Here is a 27702-nt window from a genome sequence, read left to right as displayed (position 1 = left end):
TTAAGTAGGGTGCTATGTGTCGTTTTCTCATTCTCTGCAATGCCACCGACACCGGTCACTGTGCAGCGTGTGGTCCCTCGCTCACATTATGACGTCATCCATTCTCACTGCAGCATCCCTTAGAAATCAGGGTAAAGCACTTTTCAAAGCCCTTTGGAAGCCCAATAAGTACCTAAAAGCATTCGCTGACCCCTTCAGGGCTAGATCCTCATCCAGTGAAGATCAGCCCAGCTGCCTTGTCTTCAGTGGAGGGATGCTGATTTCCACCAGCTGAGGTTCTGGCCCATAATGGTCAAGGGATTAATTAAAATACACTAATTGGAGCTTGACCAGTCTGAGTTCATTTGCAGAATGCTGGTTCTTTGTCTGCTACCCAGCATGTCTTTTCTTATCTGCCACCCCTTGCGTCAATCGTTTTCACTGACTAATGCCCAGGTTGAATTTAAATCACAGGGATCGAGGCATAGCCAGACCTCATTCGGCTTTTCAGTTATAGACACACGACTAACCTAGGGCACGGATGCGCTACCGTCTCAGCCGTTCCCAAATTGCTCATATTATCAAGATCACTTTTAAGAAAAAGCCTCCCTCAGGCCGAAAGGAATTTTCCTGTCTGGCCGGGTCACTGGAATCAGCCACCCATCTCTGAGATCTCGGAGTGCAGTTCTGTGGCACTGACAGCCCACACTGCTCTAACTACTGCCCAGGTCTCTGATCTGAGCACCACTGGCTGTTAGAGCGAGTGTAACAGCTCCCCCCGGGGCTGGAGCGAGCTCACGGTATTAGCATAGTCCCGCCCCCACCAGTAATGTGACTCCTCCCCTGTGCAGTGAGAAAGTGAAAGTGACCCGGAAACTGCCACACAGCAGCTGCCACCATGGCCTTCGCGAACCCGCTGGAGAAGCTGCAGGAGGAGGCAATTTGCTCCATCTGCCTGGAGTACATGAGTGACCCCGTGAGCATAGACTGCGGGCACAACTTCTGCAGGGCATGCATCGCCACCTACTGCCAGGGCAAGGGGCTCGGGGCCAGCGGGCCCGTGTCCTGCCCTCAGTGCCGGGCGGCCTTTCACAAGAGCAACGTCAGGCCCAACAAGCAGCTGGCCAATATTGTGGAGACCATCAAGCAGTTGGGGCTGCCGCCGGCCAAGGGGCAGCCAGAGGCGCTCTGCAGGAAACACGAGGAGAAGCTCAAGCTCTTCTGCGAAGAGGACGGGGAGGCCATCTGTGTGGTGTGTCGAGAGTCCCTGGAACACCGGCCTCACACCGTCTACCCCATTGAGGAGGCGGCCCAGGCGTACAAGGTAGAGGGGAGCTGGGCTTAGGGTCGCCAACCCTCCAGGGCTGTCCTGGAGTCTCCAGGAATTAAGGCTTATGTCCTGGGATGAAACCTCCAGGAATATGGCCAACCAAGATTGGCAGCCCGAGCTGTGCTGGAAGAGCTCTTTATCCACAGCTTCCCCTACAGACCCCTCCGTCTCCCAGTGTAGGGGCGTGGCCAGGGGAAAGGGGGCACGGCCAGGTTGTCGGCATTCGGGGGACACTCCCCGCCCAACCATGACTCAGTCTTATGGGGCGGTGGGTGGGGGGAGGGCGATTCAGTTCCCATGGCCCATTCACTCTCTGCCCGTTCGGTGCCAGCGGTGATGGTGGTTTTGCGATGTGAACCCCTGCCTCACTCGGGCTGGGCTGAGAGCCAGCAACTGATTCCGTGCAGGCCACAGAGCAACCAGCAGATGGCAACAGGCTTTGGGCACAACCACCCGGGGCTGGACCCCCCTTTCTTATTCCACAGTTCCCCTGAGCCATCCTGCTCCCCTTAACCCAGAAGTCCCCAATCTGGGGAGGGTGCTTCCCCAGGGGGGCGCAGCTGGGGCCCAGGCCAGCCCTCACGGGGGGCAGGGAGGGAGTGTCACCCAGCTCTACTCCTGGCCCCAGCCCCGGCTGCCGGCCCCAGCTGCCAGCCCCGCACCCGGTGCCCTGGCTGCCAGCCTCGGCCCTCGGGCAAGGCTCTGCTCCCAGCCCTGCCCCCAACTCTAGCCATGGCCCCAGCCTTGGCCCCCTGACCCCGTCCATATCCCCCATTCCCGGAGCTGCGGGCCCACTCTCGGCCCCGAATCTGGAGGGTGTGGGGAGGGCGTGGACATGGGTAAGGGGGAGCGAGGTAAAAAGTTTGGGGACAACTGTCTTAACCACTTCACTCCCAGTCACCTGCTCTAGCCAGAGCCTGGAGAAACAGCAGCCCAGATTCTGAGCGTGAGGAGGGATTCTCCAGACTTGAGGAGGGAGGGCAAAGGTGGCTGCTCCCCACCTTGGCAGCCTCTGGATTCTGGGGCTGGGGATTGATCTGGGCTTCTAGGGTCGTTCTGGCAGCAGGGAATAGCTGGAGCACAGAGGTGCCTTGGCCATTCCCGCCTCTGCATTCATGCCCCCGACGCTGCAGGCCAGGCCGAAGGGGTATAGAACTGTAACACCCTTATGCAAGGGCAACGCCAAGGCGGACAGTGAAACCAGCTTTTCACCTGCTTGGCGCTGCCAGAGAGCCACAGAGCAGCAGGAGCAGGGACCACAATCTGGATTCTTAATCAGTCCCTAATTTTGTTCACATATATCCTACGTGCCTGGTTTTGGAACGGGGCGTGCAAAGACATGAAGGGGCAACTTGGGGTCCAGGAAATGACAAGCCCCTTTCTGCACAGATTGCTTCTGACACGCACCTGTAATGGGAAGGCATTAAACTGCTGCGAATAATGAAGAATCTCAGGCCCTGTGACTGAGTTGTATAGAAGCCTGTTCAGGGACTGGCAGGGAGACAGTTAATACTCCCTGAGCTGAAGAAAGATCACAGCTGCCTGATCTCAATGGAGGGATTGTCTGGGCAGTAGGGGTGGATCAGCTGTTAGAATGTTAACTGTCTCCTTGCCAAATCCCTATATACCCCGTCACACACTGGTGTGCACTTTTCAACCGGTTTGATGGGAAATGCAAATAGGCGAGATCAAGTCCAGCAGAGATGGGTCAGTACTTAAGGAGGACTGACTGGATTTATTTTTCTTGTCAGATCAAACTCCAGAAATCCCTGGAACGGTTGTTGAAAGAGGTGGATGAAATTCAGAAACATGCAATGGTGGAGAGGACAAAAACCCAGGAATGCAAGGCAGGTGTTTGGGTTCCTGTATTAAAAAGGACACTTCTGACATCGATGCCCATAGTTAAGAGAACACTGTCAACTTGAAATATAGTTATTAAAAAAAAGATAAATTACTTTAAAAATTAATAACAGTTTCAGGTACCACATCTGCTCCTCGGCCATAACAATATTTGTGTATAAAAAATCCCCCTTGTTGCCATGAGCGACCCACAGAAACAAAGGAAACTGACTATGTCAGGGAAAACAGTCAGAGTGACTAGGCACAAAATACGGGGAAATTCGCACAATGTGCTGTATTTTAAACTAGTGGCTATTCTCTCTGCTGGGGGAGCCAGAAGTGAAACTGAGTCCTTTGATGATACAGAGCAGAAGCCAAATGCAAAGAATAAACAAGGAGCATCAGCAGTAACAAAGAAATCTGACTTTCAAAGATCTCTCACTTTTTACAGATTTGGGGCCAGAAGATACCGTCTAGCCTGACCTCCTGTATAGCAGGTGGCAGAGAATTCCACCCACCAACTGGGCGGGTTATTAGTGAAATAAATCTATTTAGCTTAACAAAGAGATGGTTAAGGGCTGACTTGATCACAGTCTATAAATACTGACACAGGGGACAAATATTTGATATTGGGCTGTGCAGTCTATCAGAGAAACATGACCCGATGGCTGGAAGTTGAAGCTAGACACATCCAGACTGGAAAAAAGCCACAATTTTTTAAGTGATGGTAATTAACCACTGGAACAATTTACCAAGGCTTCTCCATCACTGGCAATTTTTAAATCGAGCTGGGATGTTTTTCGAAAAGCTCTGCCCTAGGAATGATTGTGGGGCAGTTCTGTGGCGTGTGTCACACAGGAGGTCAGACTAGAATGATCACGATCCCTTCTGGCCTGGGATGCTATGAATCGGTTTGTTTACAGCATGTGATCCTCGAGATAACAGTATCCCTTGGTTGCAGTGTTGGCACAGATGTGAGGACGTAAAGGCTGAGGAGGGTGTTATGAAACATGATGTGTCTTTTTACCCTGTGACTGTGCCTTGTTTGAGTCAAGGGTTAGGAAATCTCTCCTCCAGGGGCACAACACAGCAGCCTGGGCGTGCCCTGGATTTGTATATGAGGGTTATTTTTTTTCCAATTCATATTAGAGCATGTGAAAGCACCCTGAGCGCCCACAACTCATGAGGCAGGCCCATAGAAGGCCTGAGAGAGGCTTAAAAATCATGACATTAGAATAAAGAAATTGGAAGGGTTCTTTTTATTTGCCTTCTGGTCTTCGAGCCTTTAGGGTCATAATTAACAACAACAGAGACGTGGGAAGGGATATTGAACCTGGCGCATCGGGGTTTGAACCAGTCTCTGCTAGAGACCAGGGTGCTACCTAAGAGAGGGGCAGATTGTCCCATTTGCTATGGCCAGGTGTGTCCTTACACGTTCCACTGAAGGGTCTGGTCCTGGCCACTGTCACAGACAGGACACTGGGCTCTGAGCCAACCTGGCAATGCCCATGTTCCCGGGGTGACCTCACTTCACATCTTCAAGCTTTTCTCTGCGCCCATGAGGGCCAGAAAGGTGCTTCTGAGTGAAACTGAAAGCAGAGCTTCTCCTGCCGCCCTTGGCTCTGGCATCTGGGAAAACACCAGCTATCACCAGGCCCACAAGAGCTGTGGTGCTGCGGGTCTGACTCAGCAGCCTGGGGAGCAGATGTGCTGGGAGAGTGGCAATGCAAACTTCCCCACGCCAGCTGCCCCCTGGGCTGGGGGATCACCTCCGGGGCTGGGGCTGGGGCTGGGGGAGAGCTCGCAGAGCCGCTTAGGTAAGCAGGGCCACCCCGGTCCCCCTGGGCTGAGACCTCCCGTGTTGTTTCAGTCTGAGTGGGAGGAGATCACGCTTCAGGCCTTGCTCCTCTTTCTGCGGCTGCCAAGAAGGGTCCAGTCCAGGGAGAACCAGGTGTTGGCAGCACTTGCCGAGTGGCAGGACCTGGGACCCCAGCTCCTCTCACATGGGCCACCGGACTCACTAGATGGGATCAGGCCCAGGGTGTCGCTAACCAGCGCTAGACACGCGTTGGGGGCTAAGCAGCAAAAGGTGCAGGGGCTCGATACCGCGATCCTGAGCCTGCACAGATGGGCTGCTCGGCCCTGCGCAGCGGCTGTTTGAAGAAGGCCGGGTGTGGTGGTCAATGGCCTCTGAACGGATTCAGAGGGGGCTGCAATCACTGTGCTGGGCTGACCAGAGCAGCACCGTCCTATTCCTTAGCGTCTGCTGCCATCTAGAGGCCATTGTATTTAAACACGGTGTAATAATCATCTAGACCAGGGGTCGGCAACCTGTCAGAAGTGGTGTGCGAGTCTTCAGTTATTCACTCTAATTGAAAGTTTCGCGTGCCAGTCATACATTTTAACGGTTTTAGAAGGTCTCTTTCTATAAGTCTATAATATAGAACTAAACTATTGTTGTATGTAAAGTAAATAAGGTTTTTAAAATGTTTAAGACGCTTCATTTAAAATTAAATTAAAATGCAGAACCCCCCGACCGGTGGCCAGGACCCGGGCAGTGTGAGTGCCACTGAAAATCAGCTCGCGTGCCGCCTTTGGCACACGTGCCATACGTTGCCTATCCCTGATCTAGTCTAACCCCTGCCACGATGCGGATTTGTTGTGTCTAAACCATCCCGGACAGATGGCTCCAGCCTCCTTTTGAAACTTCCAGTGAAGGAGCTTTCACAACCTCCCTAGGCCTCTGTTCCACTGTCCTACTGCTCTTACAGCTCGCAAGATTTTCCTGAGATGTCTTTGTTGAATTTCATTTTGTTGTCTAGCCCAGTTCTCCAGTTTATCACTATCCCTCTGAATTTTAGCTCTACCCTCCAAAGTGTTTGCAACCCCCTCTGCCCCCCTCCCCCCTGCTTTGTGCCATCTGCAGATTTGATCAGGGTGCTCTCTAGTCCTACATCCAGGTCATTAATAAAGATGTTAAACAACACCAGACCCAGAACAGATCCCTGTGGAACCCCACTTGAGACCTCCCTCCAATCCAACGTCATTCCATTCAGAGTGACTGTTTGCAGTTGTTTAATCAATTATATATCCACTTAATGGTTGTTCCACCAAGCCCACATTTCTCCAGCTTACTTATCAGAATGACATGTGGGACTGTGTCAAAAGCCTTGCTGAAGTCCAGGTATATTATGTCCACCACATTCCCCCTATCCACCAAACCAGTTATCTTGCCAGTTATCAAGCCAGTTTGGCATGATTTGTTCTTAGTGAACTCATGCTGGCTGCCAGTGATCACCCCTTCATTCTCCAGGTATTTGCAAATTGAATGTTTTATACATTGCTCTAGTAGCTTCACAGGTATGAAGTTCAGGCTGACTGGTCTATAATTCCCCAGCTCCTCCTTTCCCCCCTTTTTAAAGATTGGCACCACATTAGCCCTTCTCCAGTCTTCCGGGACCTCTCCTGTCATAGAATCATAGAATATCAGGGTTGGAAGAGACCTCAGGAGGTCATCTAGTCCAACCCCCTGCTCAAAGCAGGACCAATCCCCAGATAGATCATCACAGCCAGGGCTTTGTCAAGCCGGACCTTAAAAACCTCCAAGAATGGAGGTTCCACTACCTCCCTAGGTAACCCATTACAGTGCTTCACCACCCTCCTAGTGACATAGTTTTTCCTAATATCCAACCTAGACCTCCCCCACTGCAACTTGAGACCATTACTCCTTGTTCTGTCATCTGCCACCACTGAGAACAGCCGAGCTCCATTCTCTTTGGAACCCCCCTCAGGTAGTTGAAAGCAGCTATCAAATCCCCTCATTCTTCTCTTCTGCAGACTAAACAAGCCCAGTTCCCTCAGCCTCTCCTCATAAGTCATCCATGACTTTGCAAATGGCTCCGAGATTTCTTCAGCTAATTCCTTCGGCACCCTGGGGTGATTAGCTTCAGGCCCTGCTGACTTGAACTCATTTAACTTACTCAGAAGATCTCTGATATTTTCTTTACGTATCCCGATCTGCGTCCCTTTCCCTTTATTGTCTGTGATAACTTTGCTCGTCGTCCGGTCACATGTTATTTTTTGTGTGAAGACTGAAGCAAAGTAGGCAACAAGAACAAATGATAGTGTTTTATCAAAGAGATCTAATCTGATTGATTAGAGTGTCTACGTCTACCATCAAGGCCTACGCTAAAGTTTGTACAGTAACTCCTCACTTAAAGTCCTCCCAATTAACGTTGTTTCGTTGCTGATCAATTAGAGAATATGCTCGTTTAAAGTTGTGCAATGCTCCCTTATAACGTTGTTTGGCAGCCGCTTGCTTTGTCCACTGCTTGCAGGAAGAGCAGCCCATTGCAACTAGCTGGTGAGGGCTTGGAACCAGGGTGGACCGGCAGCCCCCCATCAGCTCCCTGTTCCCATAAGTTCCCTGTGTGGCAGCTGCCCAGGAGGCTATCAATTGCCGGCAGTTCAGCTGTCCCTCCCCACGCTGCCCTGTGCTTCTCCTGCCCTCTGCCTTGGAGCTGCTCCCCGAGACTCCTGCCTGCTGTGCAGAGTGGGGGGAAGAGGGGGGCTAATGTCAGGGTCTCCCCCACTCCTGCCCCCCCTCGCTCCTTTACCTTATCTCCATGGGGGGGACGACAGGGCTCAGGCTGGAGGGAGCTTGCGGGCAGCAGCTGCTGTCTCAGCTTGCTGATCTACTTAAAAAGGAAAGGACTTAGAGTGGGGTCAGCGTACTTAAAGGGGCAATGCACATCTCTTTCTCTCACACACATAGTGTGTGTCTCTATCTCTCTCTGCCATGCTGTCTCCCCTCCCTCCATTCCTGCTGCCTTGTAGAGTGTGAGGCTACATTAACAATGTGTTAACCCTTGAGGGTTCAGCCGAGTGCTAGTTCATCATTTAGCAGTAAGGCATTCCCTGGGAAATATCTCACCCTCTGCCTTCAACACCTCAGCCAAACTTCACAATCATCAGTGCTGTGTACAGTATTCAATTGTTTGTTTAAAACTTATACTGTGTATATGTGTGTGTATATATATATATATATATATAATATAGTCTTTTGTCTGGCAAAAAATTTCCCCCCTGGAACCTAACCCCCCCATTGACATTAATTCTTATGGGGAAATTGGATTCGCTTAACACCGTTTTGCTTAAAGTCGCATTTTTCAGGAACAGAACTACAGTGTTAAGCAAGGAGTTACTGTACCTCTGAAAGTTGTGATGATGTTTACTTCCAGTACATTATTCAGCCACTAGATGTCTCTGTGCTGCAGACAGTTCCAACTAGGGTCTCATCCCTGGTACACAAGGGAGATGAAGCTGGAGCTGAAGCTGTGTGGAAACCTGTTGGTTTTTCTTGAGTTGTTTTGTTAGTAAATGCCTCCTGTTTAAGATGCGCTGTGATTTTGTATATCCTCTCAGTTACTCCAGCGGTTTATGATTTTAATCCATGCCGTTGATACATCCTCTTCTTGTTCCTGTGTATTTCTCTTTCCAAAGGAGGTCGTTAAGAAAAAGAGAGAGCGGATTGTGACTGAATTTGGGAAGCTGCACCAGCTGCTGGCCGAGGAGGAGAAGCTGCTTCTTCAGAAGCTGGAACAGGAAGAGAAGATAATCCTGCAGAGAATCAACGAAAACCTAACCAAACTTTTAGAGCTGAGATCCTCTCTGGACAAGCTGATCCTGGAGATAAGGGAGAAGTTCCAGCAGTCAGCAGATGGGTTGCTCAAGGTGAGCGGGTGGCAGAAATCCCCTCTCTCCAGCCAGGCAGAAGGGAAAGGGACTTGGAGCCCAGGACACTGGAGTCCAGGAGTTAGGGTTAGATCTCCTGTCTGACTCTTCCCACTGCATTCAGTTCTCTGCTTTACTAACACCAGCTTGTGCCTGGGAGGCTCTGGCCCCTGCTGGGAGAGGGGTGCGGAGTCACCCTGCCTCCAGGGGGCATCAAAGCGGGATTGTTCTCCAGGGCAGCACACTCCTGCTGGTGCTTCCAGGTGTGCAGGGGGAGGGCATCCGCCGCCCCACCCCTTAGGAGGACGCAATGCATTACACCCAATGCATCCAACCCGCTCTGCTGGCCAGTGGGAGGACATGGCCATGACTGCTCCCTGCCCCCTTTGACGATGGGAAGTGCCCACAGGAAGGAGTAGCCCCTGCAGTCAGGAAAGCACCAGGGCTGCATCTGAGCCTGGTAGGGCTCCTGGCCACCCCTTCCCCCAGGTAGGTGCCGGACACGATCGGTTCCATTATTTCCTCCAGGGAGTAGAAGAGCTATGATTTCTCAGTGCCAGAGCAAGGCACCGTGGCACCTAAGGTGAATGTGTGAGTTTGCTTCCGTTCTCCGGTGGCTCCCTGTCCCCCAACTAGCTCAGCTGGGCACCTTTCAAGAGGAGGGGAAGTGACATCTAACCCACGTTAGCTAACATGCAGGGTGGGCTGTTACCATGTGACCTAGACAAATTAGAGGATTGGGCCAAAAGAAATCTGATGAGGTTCCACAAGGACAAGTGCAGAGTCCTGCACTTAGGATGGAAGAATCCCAGGCACCGCTACAGGCTGGGGACCAACTGGTTAAGCAGCAATTCTGCAGAAAAGGACCTGGAGATTACAGTGGATGAGAAGCTGGATATGAGTTGACAGTGTGCCCTTGTTGCCAAGAAGACCAACAGCATATTGGGCTGCATTAGTAGGAGCGTTGCCAGCAGATCGAGGGAAGTGATTATTCCCCTCTATTCGGCACTGGTGAGGATACACCGGGAATATTGTGTCCACTTTTGGGCCCCCCACTACAGAAGGGATGTGGACAAATTGGAGAGAGTCCAGTGGAGGGTAATGAAAATGATTAGGGGGCTGGGGCACATGACATACGAGGAAAGGCTGAGGGAACTGGGCTTATTTACTCTGGAGAAGAGAAGAATGAGGGGGGATTTGATAGCAGCCTTCAACTACCTGAAGGGGGGTTCCAAAGGGGATGGAGCTCGGCTGTTCTCAGTGGTGGCAGATGACAGAACAAGGAGTAATGGTCTCAAGTTGCAGTGGGGAAGGTCTGGTTGATATTAGGAAAAACTTTTTCACTAGGAGAGTGGTGAAGCACTGGAATGGGTAACCTAGGGAGGTGGTGGAATCTCCTTCCTTAGAGGTTTTTAAGGCCCGGCTTGACAAAGCCCTGGCTGGGATGATTTAATTGGGGATTGGTCCTGCTTTGAGCAGGGGGTTGGACTAGATGACCTCCTGAGGTCCCTTCCAACCCTGATATTCTATGATTCTTTGACTGCCCCACCACTTTAACTCAGGTCCATGGGGTGGACGGTGAGCTGCAAAGATCAATGCCATTGTCTTTTAAACCCAAACGGTGCCCCAGAGAGACCTGAGAAGAGTGGGACAGGAGTGGTCTCTAGCTCAGTGATCCCAGCACTTTCCCAACAGATCCCTTAGGTGAAGGATGCTGGGTGGATGCTAAGAGCTACCTCTGGGTCCCGGGAGAAGGAAGTTACTGGGTACGGAATTACCTTTCATTCTGAGCTGACGGGGGAGAATCCAGAGCTGTGACATGAGCAGATCGTATCTAGGTTAGGTCCTTCCATGGGTCCTGTTACCATAGCAGCTGAGCACCTCTTAATCTTTAGTGCATTTAGCCTCCCACCCAACCCAGGGAAGCATTATTATCCCCATTTTACAGAGGGGAAACGGAGGCCCAGAGAAGCTATATGATTTGCCCAAGCACACATGAGAGCCTGTGGCAGAGGAGGGAATTTCACTCAAGTCTCCCAGGTGCTAGGCCAGGGCCCTCCTTCCTCTCTGTGCTCATGGGGGTTAGAATCAAGTGACACTGACCGGCTCCCCTGCAGTTCTGGAGTGGCTAAAGTGTGCAACATTTTTCCTTGTCTCCTTTTAGGACATGAAAAGCACCTTGAGCAGGTACGTCTTCCATTTTGCTCCTGTTAACAGACGTGGCTACCTCGAGGGGCTAAGCAGGAGGTTTGCAGCCCCCCAATCTCCCTGCAAACACGGGTTCCACCCCCCCCCCTTTGTTTTTTTCCAAGGAGAAGTCTCACGTAGCTCACTAATGATGGGCGCTAACCAGGAGAGGTCCCGTCTGGGTGCACGGACAGGAAAGAATTCCTGGCACATTTATGAAGAGCAGGGAATCTGCTCACCCTGGTACCCCTGAGCCCAAGTCCCATCCACTATTGTGGAGCATGCTGTGTGCTGGATGGTTGCCAGCTCCCACCCCAGAGGTGGCTGCACTTGAGGGATGATATACCGTTTAGGGTTTGCTTTGGATTGAGTTGCTGTGAAATGCACGATGTTATTGCTCTGATTAGAGCTGAGAATGTTTCTTGATGAATTAATTAGTATGTTAATTTCGTCTCTCTCTCTGCCTGGGAGTGGCTACCGATCAATGACTGCAGGTAATCCTTGGCCTGTAGCCATTCCGTGAGCAGTTGATTGGGTGTAATTTACATTCAAAATTCAGGCCGCTGTGATTGGACACATGCATCCCCTGTATAGTTCTCTTCCCTGCCCGGAAGAGCACAGCTCTTGGACTCAGATTTCTGGGCATGATTGTGAATTTGAAATGAGCCGAATAGTCAATGGACACCTCTGCTAGTAAAGTAATTGGTCCTGATTGGCATCCCCAGTCAAGGGGCACACAGTGCAACCCCAGAAGGGGGTGCTAATGGTCCCAAGGGCTGTCAGTGGCGGAGGATTGTCAGGGCACAGGGAGGCTCTGGCCATGCCCGCTATCAGGGTCTATGCCAGCCTTGGGGAGGGGAGCAGCCAGCTCCATGCATTCGGGAGGCCCCCACTTATGCTGGGTTGATCCTCCCGCAGATGGCTGTGGGCCTCAGGCTCCGGGCCGTTTGCTGGGATATCCCTAAGTGGGTGCGGAGACAATCCACACACAGACGTTTCACAATGCAACCGGCTCCTTGCAGGGGATTGGCTGCTCTGCTTGCCTAGCTGCAGGCATTAGCCGGTGATTGGCCGGGGTCTCTGTGCTGACCTGCTGGAATGTCTTCTTTCCAGGTGTGAAGCTGTGACATTTCAGGCTCCAGAGGCTTGCTCCGTGGCACTGAAAGAGAATTACAGCATCCCGGAGCACTGCCTGGGCATGAGGAACTTGCTGAAGAAATTCAAAGGTAAAGGGGAGCAGCTGGCTTTGCTTTGCTCCTGAACTGTGAGCTGATGGGGTGTGTGAGTGCTTTGGTCTGTGTTTGTACAGGGCCTAGCGCAAGGGGGTCCTGGTCCCGGACGGGGGCTCCTAGGCATTCCAGCAACATCCACAAGAAATAGTAATAATAATTTCCAGGTCGGATTCCCATTTATACTAAGGCCCGGTGTGCCACAGGCACGAACCACTTTACCCAAGGTCTTGGCTACAAGAGGAAAGTTGTACCAGTTTAACTTAAATTGGTTTTAAACCAGTTGAGTGAAAGTGGTGCAACCCCCTGTGTGGACACTCATTTCAGAGTTAGAGTGGGGGGTGTTTTTGGTTGTGTTAAACCAATTTCCAGTGGCTTTATGTGAAACCAGAACAAGCCAGGTTTAAAGTGAAATCAGAGCATCCTCGGGGCCTTGGGCACTTGTTTAACGAGATTGAGTTAAAGTTGCATCTTTAGCTAAACCAGTGCAACTTTCTCGTGTTTTCAAACCTGTTTAATTCAGTGGGTGCCAGTTTGTGTGTGAACTCTGTTAAAACAGTTTCAGATATTTTGATGTAGCAACAAAACCAGATTAATCAGTTCTAGGTATCTATAGGATCCGTGTAATGGGGGGGGGGGCTGCTTACTTACCCCCCCCCCCCATGGCCAGGGTCACTTTTTCAGGTACCCTGCCCCTGTTCCTTCTGACAGGCCCCTTAAACACTGCACACAGTCTCTGCAGCTCACAGCACCCTCCCTGGTGTCTAACGTAGCAGCCCACCATAACCATTGTGCCCACCCTAGTATCACCCGGTCTGCATGCGAGTCTGTGCCCATAACCGTTCATAAGCAGCCAAGAACAGGGGCTTTGAACGTGGCCCAATCACCCTGCAATCTGGAATGTTCACGCGCTGTTTGTAGACTCCAACCAGCCGCCATTACCACTGTTCCCCTTGGTCTGTTCTCAGCTTACCCACAGACTCACTGGGCAAGCCACTTAACTCTTCTGAGCCTCGGTTTCCCCATCTGCATCATAGGGATCATTCCCGCCTTTGGGCCGGCAAGATCTGCACTGTGCCAAATACTGCCAGGTTGAGCCATCTTGTGTTAAACAGTGTCTCCTCCTCCAGCACCCCGTCCTCCCAGGGGACAGCCAAGCTCCTCTGAACCAAGAACCAAAATTGCCTCCATAATCACAATGGAGGAGAAAATAACCGTCCGGCTGATACCATGTTGCTAAGGAAACATAACAATTGAGCATCCCATTGTTCACATCCGCTCCCAACACTGGCTCTCCCTGGGCATGCCTGGTGACTGCCCTCCCTTCTCTGCCCCTTTGCCTGTGACTCTTCTCCCAGCATGACGTCCTTCCCCTAATCTGTTTGTCCATCCATCCATCTTTTCTTTTCCTCGCTCTCCCTCCAGAGGACGTGACGCTGGATCCAGAGACAGCGCATCCCGAACTCATCCTGTCAGACGACCGGAAGAGCGTGAGACGGGGAGGCAAGAAACTGATCCTGTCTCTGTTTGACAACCCCAAGAGGTTTAACGCCTCCCCACTGGTCCTGGGGGTTCAGGCCTTCAGCACGGGGAGGCGCTACTGGGAAGTGCAGGTGGGAGACAAGACGGAGTGGGGCCTGGGGCTTTGTAGGGAGTCTGCCAGCAGGAAGGGGACTGTTGTCCTGTCCCCTAAAAATGGCTACTGGGTGCTGCGGTTGCAGAGCGGAGGTAAATACGAGGCCCTCACCTCCCCCCTGACCTCACTTCACCTGAGTGTGAGACCCAGGCGGGTTGGGATTTTCCTGGACTACAAGGCCGGAGAAATCACATTTTACAATGTGACCGATCGAGACCACATCTACACATTCACTGACCAGTTCTCTGGGCCTCTCCGGCCTCTCTTCTTTCCTGGTGCCTCCGCGGGTGGCAAAAATGCCGAGCCGCTGGTGATCTCCTGGGTCAGGGACACAGAAGGGAGCGGGTGCATCCTTCTGTAACCGTCTGTCTCCAGGAGGTGTTGACACTGCCCCTTTATCCCTCCCATCAGCACAGCGCGGGTAGAGGTAGGAGTGTAATTAACCGGCTCTGAAGAGGGTCAGTTTCACTCTTGTTCTGAGCTCTGAGCAGCGCGGGTGAAGGAGCTGGGGGTCTGTTGGGGGCAGGGATGGAAGAGCAGGACAGTGGGGGCAGAGTTGCCATGTCGGGGGGGAGCACAGCACAAGTTCCCATGTGGCCATGGATGACAAAGATGTTACACGCAGCTTAATGTTACTGAAAAATTAATACCCTCCTAGCCAGAGTCCTCATCAGCTAACCAGTTCCAGGCCGCTCCCGGGAAAGCGCTTTATGGGGGAAATGTTGGGGTTTGGTGGCTGGCAAGTGGGGTGTGAGAGTTTAGTCTCCCCGCGGTGACCCACAGGCGAGTGATTTTAGCCACATGTGAGAGATGGAAACGACCTATTAGAGATGTTACTTACACGCTAATTCCTTATGATGAATTCCAGGGAGCGGGTGTTGGGCATTGTATATAGCACACACTGTGTAGCTGCCAATTTAACAGTGACTTGTCCATACACAAAGTCAATAAAGAACTAATCTGGGTATAACTTAGTGTCTCCTTTAGCGTTCTGCAAGAGGGGCGGGGAGCTGAGGGGCTGGGAAGCGTGGGTGAAGAGCCTTCTGTGTCTTTTCTGTTGAATTTTTCATTAATAAATCAGACCACTCAGTGTGTGTGTGTGTGTGGGGGGGCCTGTTAGACATAAATAGAAGCCCCATGGTGGACATATTGGTGATGCAATTGGGGGAAACCGAGGCAGTGCCGCTGCAGAGTCATGTGAGGCCACGAGGGGATGTCAAGACATGGTGACCCTTGTTGCAGTCGGCATCATGTCAACTAACTTGAGTCTTCACAGTCCTATTCCAACACGGTGACCTCTGGTAATGCACACGAGCCCGGAGTGCCCTGAATTTCCATTCATGAGACTAGAGTTGATGGCACTGAGCTTCGTGAGGGGTGAGACACTGGGTTTGTAGCAGAACAATATTTTGCTAAGGAACTGATGGCGTTCACAGCCCATGGTTCTTGAACCTCCAAATCTGTGTCATTTGCCTGGCTGCGAGGACGCTCTGCAGACAGTTCGGATCAGATCAGATAACAAGTGGGAGAAAACTCCGTCCCAGCTCATAGTTGACTGGTCACGAGAGGCAGTGGAGAAACCCGGAGAGGACCTGCGGAAATAGCCTCAGAACAAACTGGGGTTGGAAACTCTAGTGCCACCAAAAGCGTCATCAGGGAAAGGACCAGCCACCAGATTCGCACTTGCTCAGGGGGTCCCATCAAGGACTCTGAAGCTCTATGGAGATGCTGAATGTGTCTCTTGACACGGGTCAGACAGATGCTTCTCTTGATGCCTCCTGAGCCGATGGCCATGCTGGTTCCGCCCTCCCCATGGGAACCTGCAGGCCACTGGGCTCTGCCTGCACAGGAACGGGACGGGGTCTGCGGAGCTGGTGGGCCAGTGCCTGCTCACGGCCCTCCTATGGCTTGCTGTGCTGCGTGAGAACAGTTCCAGAGCAATGGGGAGCCACTGTCTGCTCGTGCTCCGGGGAAAGATCCGGCGGATGCTGCCTCCTTGCAGTGAAGCTTTTGGTGCTGGTGTCCTCGCTTCGGCCCCCTGCCCTGGATGGACTAAAGGGTGGGGATCTGGGAGGCTCAGGACAGATCCCCAAGCCACGTGTGGAGGTGGAATCAGAGAGCACGTGTCCCCACCGTCCTGGTGCACGTCTGCATGTGTGACGCTGTCGGAGTGCGTGCCTCCCCGTGTGTCACTCTGTTCACACCCCTACACCCCGTGTGCAGTCCTAGTGCTTTGTGAGTAATCACCCCCACACCATCCCTCCCACTAGCCAAAATCGCCAAGGACAGCTGCTGTAGTCCTGCCGTGGGATATTTTGAAGCACGGAATATGGTGGGGGAAGTAGATTTCCAAAGCCAGGCTGTGAAAAATCTTAGGGCCCCAATGTTTCCTAGGAAGAGACATTTAAAAGCTGCAAAAACCGAATCAACAAATGTCACCACAACATTGCGGCTGACGTAACCCAGGCGACGCAGTGCAGCTCTTTGCGCCCCTAGGGACTGCAGTACTGGGGGCTATGCCGTTAAGGGCTGAGCTTCCCAAACAGAGAGTCGGGGGTGGGGGTGGGGCAGCGAGCAGCTCTTGTTACGCACAGCCGGTTGGACCCAGATCCAGAATATAGCCGGCTGCTCGCAAGCACCAATAACTGAACCGCGTGGATAGCAGTTGGTGAGACTGTCACTGCGTCTGAGTTCATAGGCCTTTGCCTCAAGCAGGAGAAGCCGTAGGCACCGAGTTTTTCTTTTCCCCAGTGCTGTTCCACCCCCCGACTCTGCCCTGAGGCCTCAACCCCACTCCACCTCCACCCCTGAGACCCCCCCGCCTCTTCCCGCCCCCACTATGCCCCCTCCCCTAAGGCCTCCCCCTCCCCCCGCCTCTTCCCGCCCCCACTATGCCCCCTTCCCTAAGGCCCCCCTCGCTCCGCCTCTTCCAGGCCCGGCTCCGCCCCCTCCCTGAGGCACCGCCTGCTCGCTGCTCTCCACCCTCCCCCAAGCGCCTGCCCCAGTCACCAAACAGCTGTTTGGTAGCTCCCTGATCAGCTAATCGGGGGTGCTGCCTGACAGCTGTGGCTGGTGGGTGCTGAGCACGGACTCTGCGCCTCTGGGAGGCTGACGTTTCTAGGGGCAGAGCTCCCAGGTTCAGGCCTGCAGATGACCCCTCCAAGGAAAGACAAACTCTCCATGGTTGCTGTCACAGTTCAGGGCAACTGCCCCTGTCTCTCCCCTCAGTAGTTCAGCAAGGCACCCCTCTCCGCATCCAGCTCTTGCCTCTCCTGGGTGGAGGCACACATCTCTCCCTGCTGAGTGGGTATTTCCATGTCACTGCATATTTCCCAGCACAGACACACCCGCTCACTTTCTGTTCAGAATCTGATAACGGCGTGATTGCTGCTCGTATTCCCCCCACCCAGCTCTCTCGACGCTAGCCAACTTTATTCCTGTGGTAAGGAGCACTGCAGAGAAAACATATTTAAAACCAATTAAAGAACCTACACACATGCTAATACGCGTACCAGGAACCCAGCCTTAACTTGGATAACTTCGACCCTCCCACGCTAGGGAAGAGTCCCTGTGACTCCCAGGACATCAGGGCTTCAGCTCGGAACAAGCACACTCATGACAAGTTTAGTCACTCTTTACACAGATCGGGGTCTTGGATACGGAGCTCCCCGAAGGCAGTATTTAGCATGCACTGGGTCTCTCTCTGCAAAAGGCTGGCTTGTGAGGGGAGAATTTGCATTGCCCTCACCTCAAGGGATTTCCTAAGGAAATCCACTTCACATGTAGGTCATGTCTACACTACCACTCATGTCTTCCTGCTAAAGAAGTTGCAAACCACCTTGCAATAGCACATAAGCACTTGCCTTTCCAGTACAATGTACCTAGAGGTCTTAACCCTAATTCAGTAAGGATATGGCGGGGTATTCTCAGCATGTCCCAGTTACACTTTCTAATCCACGACTCTGAAGGTGTCCAGCAGTCTCGGAGAGCTGACTCCGGTTGGGGGTGTCAAAGTTAGACTCAGGACTCATAGTTTGTCAGACCACTCTGTTTTATTAGCACAGCGCTCTGCTAATACATTCAGATAATGTGAGCCTCCATGCAAGACCCAAACAGTCTTATTTATACAGATAAAAGGGTGCGAACTAAACAAAGGGACAGAGAGAGCAAAATTGTAAAATATGCATGGAGCACAATATGCATAACCTGCTTCCTTGTTAACTCTTATCGATCTAAGACTAATGCTTCACCAATTGCCCTTAAGTGGCAAGTTAAGCAGTTAATGTCTGCTTTCCTGCCCCCCTGGCTTGCAGCATTTCTCATTTCTACTTAAAGGTACATACAGCATTCTTTAATTCATTCTATTTCTTTAATATAATTCATTTCACTTTCACAATCCCTCCTTTTGGTCAAGCTTACGCAAAGACCAACAATTACTGGGTTCCACATATTAATAGTTCTTTATCTCTTCGTTCATCAGTGATATTTAACATCATCATATTAGCACTCTGTTTTGGGGCAGTCACCTGGGTGGCATATCTTACACAATTCTGGATACAACAGGAGATTAACTGAAAACATACAAAAATCATTAGGATTCCACACAGGATAGTCAGGGCTCCCTGAAAAAATCAGTTTCCTATGCCAGAGAAATTGAATAGGTTACTTAGCCACTTACATAAAGAACTTGGCTCTTCATGGGGAAGATATGCAATTTGTTCTAAGTGACTAGCGCGATCTATTACCTCATTGGTGTCGTCAGGTATGAACACACAACATTCTTTTCCAATGAGAGCACAGGTCCCTCCTTTGGCCGCCAGCACTATGTCGAATGCCTGATGGTTTTGGAGGGCCATCTGTTGGATCGCCCCTGTTTCTTTGGCCAGGGTCTTTAAACTCTCTCCGGTTTCATTTGCCATTATTTCAACTACTGCTTGTAACCTTAGGAGCCTTTTTGCATGGTGTATTACTCCCCCAAGTGGGATAAGGGAACCGCCAATGGCCTCTTCCCAGGTCAAGGGGCTTATGTTATTTACATACCATTGAAAGATTGTATTGTTTTCACTAAGATTACTGTAGGGGGACCATGAGATTGATTTTTCTGTTTGATCCCAGGTCGAGAAAAAACTCATATCCCCATACCTGGCCCACCACTCTTTAGTTTTGTTCGAATAATCCCGTACACCATTTGCCACAATATGCTGAAGGCAATGACTTTTTCCCAGATCCAGCCCTGTCCCATTACACACCCAACACCAATGACCTTTTCCCTCCACCACTTATCCATTTAGATACATTTATTCCCACTGCTTCCCAAGTGTCATTATTGTTCCATGTTTTATTAAATGGATGAAGTCCTCCAGTGAGGTCTGGGGAATTGAGTGGGATTGCCAGGACAGGAACACCAGCTTGAGAGTGAGCTGGGATGTGGCTGCAGACCCAGCAATTAGAAATATTAAGAGTCTGAGCTATCAACACTTGCTGCTGGATAAAAGAATTGTCACTGTGGACTCCCCAGACCTTAAGACACCAGCAGCCGAGGAACAGGTGCCACCAGAGGCTCATGTTGGAGGCAAGGCCCTGCTGGTTCTGACAACCTCAACTGAGGGAACCGCAGTCACGGTTTTACATCCACCAGGCAGCAGGCGCTAGGCTCACTACTGCTTCTTTTTGGGCCTTGCTTTAGGTCCTCGTCTGCTTCTGGCAACCCTTACGAGAGCGTAGATGGTAAGGTATTGCAGGCTGTTCCTCTACGTCTTCTTCTGGAGTCAAAATTGACTCTGCGTGGTCCTGAGGTGATTGGTTTGCTGGTGGGTGCCTTCTTACACTGCAAAGCATGTATCCACACTGCGATGCCAGACAGTTTAACAGCCATCTGGATAGTAAGCAGTACCTGATGATTCTTTGATGTCCTTTAAGTCTCTTTACTTCTTCTTCCTTGACTCTGGCTATAACAATGGCCTTCACACCTTATCTTTTCCTGATGCATACATTCCTTATTCACACAGATTGAGAATACAAACAGTAGTATTTTATATGGAGCAAAAAGGCATTGCAAATTAAACCTTGCTAAGTTTTACAATCAATAACCAAGACAATTTACATTGAGACCCAGGCCTTCAATGTTCCTCTAATCTACTTAACATAGACACACTAGAGAATCCTGTTTCTTACTTACTAAACCTTAAAACAAAGAAATGTATATTTAACTAGTGGCCTACTCTGTAATACATATAGGAAACCATAGTAGACATTATAACTTATTCTAAAACAAAAGGGTGACCATAATCAGTCATAAGGATTGTTCTGGTCTGTGATTCCTTTCTGCTATTCAAAAAGGGTGGCTGACAGGGATGAAATCAAATCATACATTAATTCTTATGGGACATTATAAAATCCTGCTCCTACATATCCCCCCTTTGACACTAAGATATTAATCGCCAGTGTCACTTCTTATTTAGTCCACGTAATAGAAAATACTGGGAGGGGATAGAGGCCTGTGGCTCTAGCTTTGCATACATTTGTTTTATCCAACAGCACATTTTAAACGTTACAATTAAACACATACAATTTAAAACGAAAACCAATTAGGGGGAGTAACATTAGTACGCCAGTAGTTGTGGGAGACCATTCAGAAAATATGTTATACCAATGGTAAGCTGTTCTGTCTTTCTGCAGTGGCAATTCTTAACATGTTGCCATTTGCATGTATAATATGAATGGTTCGGTTTCCCGCATTGCCCTTTTGTTTGTTTTAGGAACTGTTACCTTTTTACCTTTTGTAAACACATCACTTACATTACATTTACATTTGTCTATTGGAAGGTTGCTAACACTTCCATTCTTTTAAAACACTTTCCCCCCCAAGAATTAACACATACACATAGCCCATTATACAGTACTTTGGTCTCATTATTCATTTTATCCCACATACAGGATCCTAGTGAGATGTCTTTACTACAAGGCTTTGGAGCAACAGGCATGGATAAGCATACCCACTTTTATTTTGTTTCTTATTAGGTTGTCCTGTAGCTGGTATCAGCTTTTTCTGAAAGACAAAAATAACATTTTTCTACCCCTTTTGGGGTGGCATTCATTATTGCTTAAAATATTCCTTTCTTTTACAAATACCCTTGCTGATTGCAGGCAAAACAAGAGGAATTACCTCCATATTTTCCTGTGTTTTTGTTCTATAGGCAGGCGAGGTTTTAATGGCTTTATCTGTTAAGAGTTATGGGGAAATTATCCCACTGTTCAGTCATTAAATCCATGGGGTGGTGTACCTCAGTTTTCCCTTTACAGCAGACCAAGGTTACAATGTCTTTCCTGCTGTATTAAGCTTTAAGTTTGTTCACAGGTAACAGCTGAAAAGCATCATTACCATAAAGGATTTTTTTTTTTTTTTTTTTTTAAAGATATCCACTCGGTCCTTGTTCCAAGGTTTTAACAGTGGCCACTGAGTTTTGGGATCTCCCTGAGTTAGCCTAGACCATTTTTCCAGAAATTTACAGGAGTCCGGACCCTTCCTAAAACTGAGCCGGCGTTCCTTTAGGGAACTGTCCTGACTTAGACGTCTGGTTACCAATACAGGAGGACTTTACACACACCAATCACACAAGAAGGAAATTCGGGTTCGTCAGAGCGATGCCCGGTGCAACACACAAAAGGAGCCCACAGGCTACTGACTCAATTGCCCTTGCTTTCACACCAAGGGTTTTACCCAAGGTGCGGTGCAGCTGCGATTGTGCAGATTTCACTCACTCAGACCGCGGCGACAGGAACCCCTTGGTCGGCCGATCCCCGGACGGAGATGGCACCCAGTCTCAAACACTCCACAGGAGGATGGATAGACACAGAGACAGGACAGTCCTCAGTCCGGACAAAACACAGAAATAATTACCTGACCAGATTCCTGATGTCAGATCCCGGGATCCCTACCAGAACAGAGTGGGAACCAACAGGTTCGATGGCGTAGACCTCACTGTGGTCGTGCGCCCTTCCGTTCAGGAGGAGGATGGCTCGGGCCAAATGCCCAGGTGCCGGCTACCACGGTCGTCCTACAAAAACGGTCAGGAATCACACAGCCCCAGTGAAGACGGTTGCCATCTCGGTGGAACCTCCAAATTGTCAAAGTTAGACTCAGGACTCATAGTTTGTCAGACCACTCTGTTTTATTAGCACAGCGCTCTGCTAATACATTCAGATAATGTGAGCCTCCATGCAAGATTCAAACAGTCTTATTTATACAGATAAAAGGGTGCAAACTAAACAAAGGGACAGAGAGAGCAAAATTGTAAAATATGCATGGAGCACAATATGCATAACCTGCTTCCTTGTTAACTCTTATCGATCTAAGACTAATGCTTCACCAATTGCCCTTAAGTGGCAAGTTAAGCAGTTAATGTCTGCTTTCCTGCCCCCCTGGCTTGCAGCATTTCTCATTTCTACTTAAAGGTACATACAGCATTCTTTAATTCATTCTATTTCTTTAATATAATTCATTTCACTTTCACAGGGGCTAAGGAGATTCCACTCCCACCCGGCTCCAGTCCTGTTCTCTTGTGCCCAGGAGTCTGACACGAGGCCAGAGTTCAGTGTAAGAGACCCAGCGTCCTTGGCTGGTGGGAGGCTGCACTGCGCTGCAGCTTGATCCTCAGATATCTACAGCCCAACGGGGCTATGAGAGACAGAAGAGAGGTTGTTACAAGGAGATCTGCCTTTCCTCACCTGTAACTAGGGCTTAGAGACAGAGGGAGAGAAACTGGACACATGTGGACTAGCAGAGGCCTGGGAGCAGAAAGCAGAGATGAGGGGAACAGCAAGGGCAGCCACGGAAACTATTGGGTGGGATGAGCGGCAGGAGCAGAACCAGGTCAGGGACCAAAGCAGAGCACAGCTCTCTCAGATCCTCCTTCATCTTGTTCTGCGCCCTGGGCTCTTACCCTCTCTTTGTAGTAGGGTTACCATACGTCCTCTTTTTCCCGGACATGTCCGGCTTTTCGGCACTCAAACCCCCATCCGGGGGGAATTGCCAAAAAGTCGAACATGTCCGGGAAAATGGCGGCTCTGCTCCTCCCCTGACTCTGTTTAAGAGCCGAGCTGCCCGAGCGCTACCGGCTTCGGGCAGCCCCCGTGCCTCCAGACCCCAGCCGCCGGCCGGGCACTTCCCCTCCCGGGCTCCGGCGGTGCAGGGTCTGGAGGCATGGGGGCTGCCCGAAGCCGGTAGCGCTCGGGCAGCTCGGCTCTTAAACAGAGTCAGGGGAGGAGCAGAGCCTCCAGCCGTGGCGGCTCTGCTCCTCCCCGACTCTTCTGCTCTGTGCCCGGCTGGGGGCGCAGGGTCCGGAGGCATGGGGGCTGCCCGAAGCCCAAGCGCTACCGGCTTCACGGTTTGCCGGGCAGCCTCCAGACCCTGCGCCCCCGGGTGGGCGCTTCCCCTCCCGGGCTCCAGCTGCGCTGGGGAAGCGCCGGCCGGGGGTGCAGGGTCTGGGGGCTGCCCGGCAAACCGTGAAGCCGGTAGCGCTCGGGCAGCCCTTTCCTCGTGGCTGGGAGTGGGAGGGAAGAGGGGGCGGAGTTAGGGTGGGGAAGGGGCGGAGTTGGGGCGGGGCCGGGGTGGGGACACGGGCGGGGCCAGGGCCCGTGGAGGGTCCTCTTTTTTTATTTGCTGGATATGGTAACCCTATTTGTAGGATGAGATTTCAGGGATGAAGAATTTCAAGGGACATGTTGGGAGATTTCATTGCAGAAAGGTGCTGGGCATGAGAAATTCTGCTGAACCAAGAAGATTGAAATGCTGCTTATGAGTTGGCAGGGGAAGTGCAGAGACATATGATTCCACAGTGATGCAAGCCCCACGCTCTGGCTGTCCCTAAGCCACTGATTGCCAGAGCTGGGAGTGGGCAACAGGGGATGGATCACTCGATAATTGCTCTGTTCTGTTCATTCCCTCTGAAGCACCTGGCATTGGCCACTGTCGGAAGACAGGATGCTGGGCTAGATGGACCGTTGGTCTGACCCAGTATGGCCGTTCTTGTGTTCTGATGTTCACAATTCGATTCTGATGCTGCAAGTGAGAAGAAATGGAACAAATGCTCTACAAGTGAGAAGAAATGGAACAAATGCTCTAACGATAAAGGATATGAACTCATCATGCTGTGTTGCAATGTTGTTGATTTCCTAGAAATCATAACACGACTTTGCTAGGAAACAGGTCAGGAGTTTGAATATCTCATGGATTGATCATGGCGTATGGAACAAGGAGTGAGCTGAATAATTCTGTATCTGGTGCATTTTTGGTATTAGCTGCAGCCCTGACACGTGTATTGAACGGATGCAATTTAAATACATATACACGTGTCCCCTGTGGAGGCCCTGCCCCAAAATGTTGGAATTTGTATGACCAAGAACTTACGTGTAGTTATGGGAAAGCAACGCCCTTAGCAGTTAAGGAATCCAGAGACATTCAATCTGTAGATACCCTGCTGCCTTAAGGAGAAATGCACAGAGTTTAAGGCAAGAAGGGACCATTAGACTATGTAGTCTGGCCTCCTTTGTAGCACAGGTCGTTACTTTTCACCCCAGTATTGTCCATTATAACTTCTGTTTGACCAAAGTATCTCTACCAGGAAGGCCTCCAGCCTTGATTTGAAGATGTCAGGAGATGAGCAATCCACCACAACCCTTGGGAGTTGGTGCCAGTGGTTAATTACTCTGACTGAAAAATTGGTGCCTAATTTCTTATTTGAATTAGTCTGGCTTCAGTTTCCAGCCACAGGTCTGTTCTGCTTTTCTCTGCTAGGTTACCGAGCCCTTGGGTACCCGGTATTTTCATCCCATGAAGGTACTTATAGCTCTACTCACTTGTCCACAATCACCCTAAATTCTTGTCAAAGTCATAGAATCTCAGAACCATGGAACCTTCGAGTTAGAAGGGTCAACTAGTCTAAGCCCCAGCTGAGATGCAGGATTTGTCGTGTCTAAAGCATCCCAGACAGATGGCTCCGGCCTCCTTTTGAAATCCTCCAGTGAAGGAGCTTCCACAACCTAGCTCCACTGAACTACTGCCCTTACACTTAGCAAGTTTGTCCTGAGATTTAATTTAAATCTGCTTTGCTGTAGTTTGAACCTGTCGCCTCTTGTCCTGTCCTCCGTGGCAAGAGAGAACAACTTTGCTCCATCTTTTTTACGGCAGCCTTTCAGGTATTTGAAGACCGCTCTCATGTCCCCCCTCAATTTCCTCTTTTCCAAATGAAACATACCCAGGGCCGGCTCCAGGATTTTGGCTGCCCCAAACAAACAAAAAAGCCGCGATCGCGATCTGCGGCGGCAATTCGGCACGAGGTCCTTCGCTCCGAGCAGGAGTGAGGGACCGTCTGCCGAATTGCCGCCGAACAGCTGGACGTGCCGCCCCTCTCCGAAGTGGCCGCCCCAAGCACCTGCTTGGTAAGCCGGTGCCTGGAGCCGGCCCTGAACATACCCCATTCATTCAGCCTTTGCTCATATGGCTTTGATCATTTTGTCACTCGCCTCTGGATCCTTTCCAGTTTCTCTACATCCTTTCTAGATGTAAAGCAGAGTCAGGATGAGCTCTACCCTGACATCTGGTGGTGAATTATGGCGAGTGTGGAAAAGAACTCCAGGGGCTGATCTTGTTTGCATAGGCACACCCACTCGCCTGGCATGAAACAACAGCAACTCAAAGTGGTTACTTTGGCTGGTGTGGGATCCCCAGTTTTCTCTGTTATTGGGGCAGGAAGAATAAAGTTTTGTTACCCTGATTCTGTGAATCAAGGCCAGTGAACCTGTTGTATGACAGAAGGACTGAGTGAGTCCGTCACCATTACATAAGTAGCACTTGCTTGACAAGAGGCCTGGGTTACAAAACCCAGTGAATGGAAAGAGGATGGGGACAGACATTTGTACCTGATGGTATGAGCTGTCTTTGAGGGCTTGACACACCAATTGATACTCCTTTCTCCACTGTGGAATGTCAGAGCTAACTTTGATTCCATTAGAAGTCTAGTTACAGACTGCTGAGCTGAATTCACTTTGGGTCAATGGTGCACCAGCACTGGGGCTCCCCTACTATGAGCTGAAATTGCTAAGAGCTGAAATCACAAAACAGCTAAAGTCCTTAAGAGCTGAGCTTACTGAGTGCTCTGTTAACTAGTGGGGGAGCCTGAAGCTATATGGCTAAGCAGCTGGCAGAGCAATTTGTGGGGACGACTGGAGGAGCAGTGAGCGGTGCAGAGCCTCGTGGGGATGGTTGGAGCGGCCCAAGGAACAGCGAGCGGAGCTGTTTGCGGGGACGGCTGGAGCGGCTCACGGGCCGGTGAGCGAAGGGGAGCAGCTTGTAGAGCGGAGCAGTTTGTGGGCCAGCAGGAAGGGGACTGGCTCGTGGTGAATGCTGTGGAGAGACGGCTGGCCTCGGATCACGTAAGGTGCCCCTTAACACCCTGCATGCCCCACCCCTTTTACTCTGGGGCTGCACTGACCAGGGACAGAGACTTTGGGGTCTGTTGGACTTTTGGGACTTTGGGTGGTTGCTGGACCCAAGAGACTTTGGGGGTGTTGGACTTTGGGGACTCTGGGTGATTTTTGGGTTGCTGGATTCAAGAACCCAAAGGGAAAGGACACAGCCCAATTTGCTGGGGTGGGTTTTTTGCTCATGGTTTGTGTTATGAATCCTGTTTGTGGTGTTTTTCCAATTTAATGCTGATGTCGTTTACCTCATGTTATTAAACATTTTCTGTCACACTCAGACTCCGTGCTTGCAAGAGAGGAAGTATTGCCTCTTAGAGGCACCCAGGGGGTGGTATGTAATTGTCCCAGGTCACTGGGTGGGGGCTCGAGCCGGTTTTGCATTGCGTTATTGAAACGGAACCCCTAGATACAGAACCCGGCCCTTGTTGCTGCCAGCTTAGATGGGCAGAAGGGTTACATATATATTGGTGACCAAAACTGGACACAGGACTCCAGCTCTGTACGACTGCCCAGTCCTCATCATTATTTACCACTCTGCCAATCTTTGGGTCATCTGTAAATTTTACCAGCAGTGAAAAAGGGAAGAAGGAGGATCTGGGGAACTACAGGCCAGTCAGCCTCACCTCAGTCCCTGGAACAAGCATGGAGCAGGTCCTCAAGGAATCAATTCTGAAGCACTTAGAGGAGAGGAAAGTGATCAGGAACAGTCAGCATGGATTCACCAAGGGCAAGTCATCCCTGACTAACCTAATTGCCTTCTCTGATGAGATAACTGGCTCTGTGGATGAGGGGAAAGCAGTGGATGTGTTATTCCTTGACTTTAGCAAAGCTTTTGATACGGTCTCCCACAGTATTATTGCCGCCAAGATAAAGAAGTATGGGCTGGATGAATGGACTGTAAGGTGGATAGAAAGCTGGCTAGATCATCGGGCTCAACGGGTAGTGATCAATGTCTCCATGTCTAGTTGGCAGCCGATTTCAAGTGGAGTGCCCCACGGGTCGGTCTTGTGGCCGGTTTTGTTCAATATCTTCATTAATGATCTGGAGGATGGCGTGGACTGCACTCTCAGCAAGTTTGCAGATGAAACTAAACTGGGAGGAGTGGTAGATACGCTGGAGGGTAGGGACAGGATACAGAGGTACCTAGACAAATTAGAGGATTGGGCCAAAAGAAACCTGATGAGGTTCAACAAGGACAGGTGCAGAGTCCTGCACTTAGGACGGAAGAATCCCATGCACTGTTACAGACTAGGGACCGAATGGCTAGGAAGCAGTTCTGCAGAAAAGGA

The 27702-nt window shown here is 50.7% G+C and overlaps 1 protein-coding gene across 1 annotated transcript; it reads left to right on the top strand.

Annotated features, from left to right (window-relative positions):
• Positions 1-854: 854 nt before the first annotated feature.
• On the top strand, positions 855-14932 carry LOC128825725 (E3 ubiquitin-protein ligase TRIM39-like). Its single transcript, XM_054008482.1, has 6 exons — positions 855-1303; positions 3061-3156; positions 8651-8881; positions 11046-11068; positions 12182-12294; positions 13723-14932. The coding sequence occupies exons 1-6, from the start codon at positions 878-880 to the stop codon at positions 14292-14294; spliced, it is 1461 nt and encodes a 486-aa protein (XP_053864457.1). The 5' UTR covers positions 855-877; the 3' UTR covers positions 14295-14932.
• The last annotated feature ends 12770 nt before the right edge of the window (positions 14933-27702 follow it).

Source organism: Malaclemys terrapin, chromosome 18, assembly GCF_027887155.1.
Source record: "Malaclemys terrapin pileata isolate rMalTer1 chromosome 18, rMalTer1.hap1, whole genome shotgun sequence".
NCBI classification, from domain to species: Eukaryota; Metazoa; Chordata; order Testudines; family Emydidae; genus Malaclemys; species Malaclemys terrapin.
The sequence above is the reverse complement of the archived record's forward strand: the minus strand, read 5'-3'. Positions and strand labels throughout refer to the sequence as shown.